This window comes from Aplysia californica, unplaced genomic scaffold, assembly GCF_000002075.1.
Source record: "Aplysia californica isolate F4 #8 unplaced genomic scaffold, AplCal3.0 scaffold00326, whole genome shotgun sequence".
Lineage (NCBI taxonomy): Eukaryota > Metazoa > Mollusca > Gastropoda > Aplysiida > Aplysiidae > Aplysia > Aplysia californica.
In genome coordinates, this window is record NW_004797596.1 from 499,341 (window position 1) to 504,440 (window position 5,100).

At 43.2% G+C, this 5,100-nt stretch overlaps 1 protein-coding gene across 1 annotated transcript in view; it reads right to left on the reverse strand.

Annotated features, from left to right (window-relative positions):
- Positions 1 to 1,426, reverse strand: part of LOC101864469 (zinc finger BED domain-containing protein 4) — a 3,426-nt gene extending 2,000 nt beyond the window's left edge. The window contains exon 1 of the mRNA XM_005102478.1: positions 29 to 1,426. Within this exon, the coding sequence (XP_005102535.1) occupies positions 29 to 1,426 (1,398 nt within the window). The remainder of the gene's footprint in view (positions 1 to 28) is intronic.
- Between the last annotated feature and the right edge of the window lie 3,674 nt (positions 1,427 to 5,100).

Sequence of the window (5,100 nt, forward strand, 5' to 3'; positions counted from 1 at the left end):
TTCGGCTCATCAGTCTGTCCTTGATGACTTGCGCGTTGTCAGGGTTGCGGAAGCCATGCTTCTTGAACCTAGAGTCAATGAATGTCGCTGCTGCCCATAAGAAGCGCTCTTCTGCACCGGCGAATCTTGATAGTATCCCAGATCTCAGCTGAGCCGCCAGATCACCTTTGGTTTGTCTCATGATCTTTTCCAGATTGTCAACTAAAGGAATGATCTTTGAAGCAGTTGGATATTTCTCAGAGCTCATTTCCCTAGTGGTCAGTTCAAATGGTTCGAGGACGGTGATGGCTTCTTTTACTTTATTGAGTTCCTCCTCTGTCAGGAATTTTTCTGGTTTGTCCTCCTCTAGAAGTGCAGCTTTAACAAACTGGTAGAGATGGAGAAACCTCTGAAACATATAGAAGGTGCTGTTCCATCTTGTGTCCACTTCTTGAATCAGCCGCAATGGTTCAGAAGACGAAGATGGACCAGCAGCTCCAGGTGCGCTCCGTTGTAATCGCTCCAGGTTGTCACTAGCCTTCACGCTGTGTTTGAAGTGAGCAACGATGATTTTAACTTTTTTCTTGACTTCTTCAATGCCTGCTTGAGGGGATTTGAGGGCATCAGAGACAACAAGGTTCAGGAGGGGAGCAAAACAAGGTCCATGCCTGACACCCAGAAGATCCACAGCCAGTTTCATATTTGCAGCGTTGTCTGTGATGACAGCAAAGACCTTGTCCGTTATCTTCCATCTGTCCATCACCTCAGTCAAAGCACCTGCGATGGTTTGTGCTGTGAGGGAGGTGGCAATCCTGACTGTATCTAGGACACAGGCTTGGAGCTCCCAGTCGCTTGTGACGAAATGGGCTGTCACGGTCAGGAAGCCCTGTATACGTCGGGATGACCAGTGGTCCGTGGTTAGACAAACAAAGTTCGTGTCCATCAGAAGATGCATCACCTTCGCCTGCTCGTCGATATACAGCTGAGGGAGGAGGCTCCTTGTGAGTGTCCGTCGACTTGGAAGACTGTATTTTGGGTCCAGACCTTTCACAAATCGAAGAAACCCCCTATCCTCAACAATGGAGAAAGGCTGGAGATCAGCGGCTATCATTTCCATCAGTAGGGTATCCAGTGCTCTTTTCTTCTGTCCATGAGGGTCATATGGCTTGGACTTCTCAAGGGACTGTAAAACAGACATCTGAGTTAGTCTTGATGAGGTTGCTGGGGCAGAACTGGACTCTCTGTGCTCTTGGTCTTTCTCAGTCCTTGCTTGCTCAAGCTCTGTAGGGTGGGCTCTCTGGAGGTGTTTTAGGATTGTTGTTGTGCTCCCTTGATGGCTAAACGTAGCCCGGCAAACTTTACATGTTGCTTTCTTTCGATCAAAAGATCTTTCCATGAGAGTCCATACGACACTACTCCTAGATCCAGATGCTGAGCTTGAAGCCATATTACTTCAACAATACAAAGATGTTAGGTGCGCTAGAACAAAGCAGTAAACAAATTCAAAGCAAAGCAAACAATGGAAATCAAAACAGCAGGTCACTTCACTCAAGTAATGGATGCAAACAGGTCGTAATAAAAATCAAAGCATAAAATCCTGCAGTCTCGAACTCTAAAGTCAGACCATGCATTAATCAAAGCAACAGTCAGCAAGACACAAGTCAATAAAAAATAACAGTACAGTGGAGTCCACTTATAACGAGTCCTGAAACAACGAGAAGTCTGTTATTAAGACATTATTCTAAAACCCCGTTTTTTCTCCTTCTTTATCTTTGTAAATAAAATACTGCTATTGCGCCATCAGACCGTCACGCGAGTCGGTTTTAACGGAATATTGCTGCTGCTGTGCACAGTGCACAGACCAGTTACATATTATAAAACCTTGCCAGTTGAGAAAGTTGTTGGTGATCCAGCGAAATTAAGAATGGGAGAGCCCACGCGAACCAACAATGAAGGCCGAAGCGAATGAGTGGGGAGTGAGTGGCATGCGCAGACAAGCAGAACGCATGGCGTGATAAGCCAGCCCAGTCTAGATTACCTAGGCATACCGTGCCTCTCACTTCTCTGGTGCGGGATGGAGAAGTCACAATGCTGTGATAGATTGAGTGAATGTGTGACGTGCGCAAGCAGACGCAACGCACCACAGGGGTGGGGGACAACACAGCGGGCGAGTTAGCCTAGAGCCAGACCCCCTTCTTTCTGATCGCCAACGCCGAGCTGTCAACATTGCTAGAGCTAGAGAAAGAAACCTAATTCGATTTTTGATCAAGTAAGACCTAGGGATCATGTTGAACAAATCATCATCAGGGGAAATACAAAAAAGAATAAACAGAGCTCCAAACTCATAGATTAGGCCTACTTTACCATTTCCCTTGAATTTATTATTGGAACCCTTGTAACGATAATCCTGCTATAACGGACATTTTGCACCAGTCCCCTCCCTCTCGTTATAACAGGATTCCACTGTAATAGATCTAGATCTAGATCTATATCATAATCAACATTTATTATGACAAGATGAAACATACAAGGTTGAAAACACAAATGGAGTAATGCAAAAGAGACAAGAAATGTGACAATGAAAATGTAAGTGAAAGACAGGTTGTAAGAAAATACATGTAGTACAAGGAAGAGAAGAAAAGTAGTGAAATGTGTATGATCGCAGTGAAATCCAAAGAAAGAAGGAGGCTGGGATAATGGGATTTGAATTAGACGGGAAGATCGCTTGCAGCATCTCGAGGCATCCCATAATCTTTTAATTGAAATTGTGATTGGTGCAATCAGAGACGCAATGCTCGTCCGTCACCGTAGTGCGTAAATTTGACCTTGGCCTCTTACGGCCTTGTGTTCCATTTTCCCCTTGGCTGCCCTAGTTCGGGAATTCGTGTTCGGACTCGTCCTCCTGCCCAATGTTCGAGCTCCGATTCAGACCCTACGAATTCGTCGAATTCCGAAACTCGACTCGACTTCGCCCATGCTTAATCTAGATCTAATCTAGAATCTAGATCTAGATCTAGATCTAGATCTAGATCTAGATGTAGTCAGACTTAAAACGGTAACCTTGTCAGTAGAGTCATAATTTGACCTGCACCCAGTAACACAACATTTTTTGCCCCTTTTCAACAAGTCTATACAATGTACATTATTCCATTAGAAATCACTGAAATTGATAATCCAAATGAAATACTCTAGGCCTATCCTCATGTCACACGTTTCAGTTTCACATCACAGGTCACAAGGCAAGGCGGCTGACATTTTGAAAACTTTGTTTACTTCCGTCGCTGTTCTTCTCACCTCCCCTGACATAGACCTCTATTAAATTTCAGAAATGTTTTTCAAGTTAACAAAAACAATTGTAATTAAAATGAAGAACATTTTCAAAAATGGAGAAATGTAAAGTGCGCATAGAAAGCTAATTGTTATTAAAGGAAGGATATTTCTTTATTTCAGCCGGGGAATTTGTTAAATGCTATATTTATAGGAATGAGATAACAACCATGTGACTCCCACGTTCTGACTTAGTTATGCGTCGCCTCCTCATCAAAGATAGTACATAACAAGATGGTCCACTCAGCCAAAAATGTGTCCGCCGGAAGTCCGCTCTTTGCTTCAGATGGCGCTGCAGTCTGTTTTGAAGCTCTATTTCATTTTTCAAGAAGAAGAATAGAAATAGCACCTCCTTGCGGGCGCAGATCGACAGCTGTTCATCAGCAGTTCGGCTTCGTTCAGTGCGGAGTTTTAGTTTTTTTTTTTTTATTTTAAAGACCTCTCGCCTTTCATTCTAAAGTCAAATTAAACGAAGAAAACAATCACCCCTTCCTCCGGAAGTGGTTTTTTTGTCAGCGTAACCATTTTAAAAAAGCGTTCTTCCGTAATTTATTCAAAAACTTTTTAGTTTCACTTTGATTTTTTAAACTTAGGTAGGGTAACTCTGTTCGCAAAGGGTGCGCATTTGCGAAGAGGGCGCCACCGAATTTTGAGGACACTTTTTTAATTAGCTCAAAGAGAGGAGTGGCCCCTCTTGTTATGTAGACTCTTTGTCCACATTTTCAGACTACGGTCGCGCTGAGAAGGCCTGGTGTGGTTCCAGAAGAAAATCCCGTTGTTGGGGAGTTCCCGCTTTTGGAATGCAAACGGGAATTACCGAAATTGTTATAAAAATCCACATGATCACCTCTCTTCCATATTATATATATATATATCAATACAATTTGCGCTTTAGATTAGTCTTCCTTTTCTTGTCAACTTCGTTGATTATCTTGGCCTTTAATTCGAGTGAGAATTTTGTCTTTGTTGGAAGCCATCTTTTCCTCGGTCTAGTTGCTGTGCTGTATAGGCACTTCAGTGAAATTTTCAAACTTCCCCAAGGGCACTAAAATTTGGATTATAGGAAAGAGCTTGGCTTTCTGTTTTCATAGCTTTTTAAACTTGTGTGCTATCTTTGTTAGTTCAAAAGCAGCGACCATTTTTGTGAATCAATTTTCGCCCTGATTTGGCCAAATTTTTGCACTGCATTTTGTGTCACCAAACTTTTAAATTTTGCTTCAAAACATCATAAAAATGATTTAAAATCCTTAATAATAGTTGTATCGTAAACACTGAGGTATCATTTTGTTTGTTCTTTTATGTAGAATCAATAAAAATAAACGTCAAGTACAATAAGAGCCAGGAGCTTAAAACAAATGGAGCCTTCTCTCTCTCTCTTTGCGGCGCCACAAGCGGCACGCCGAGGTGGGGAGTAAATATGCCTAACATGGCCGCCCACTAGACCTATGGGCGATAACATAGAGAACGCCGAAACTTAAGCGGCTGAAGATCGACGCGGACAGGCGCCAGTAGGTGTCTGCTTGACTCCACATAGAGGGCGCCTAAAGCCTAGATATAGATTAGAAAAAAATTACACCACAATACAGCTGGTATTTATGAAGCATTTATTAGGGAATAACTCGCGAACTGCGGTGTTTCTTTTTATAGAATCTTATGCCTATGGGGCTGGGCTACGTTGTGGGGGTGGGCGGGGTGGGGGGATGCCTGCAAGGCAGAGGGGATGGGGCTGGGACGAAAGAGGTGGGGCGGGCCTTATGAAGGGACGAAGGAGAATGGGGAAAATTAAATAAAAGA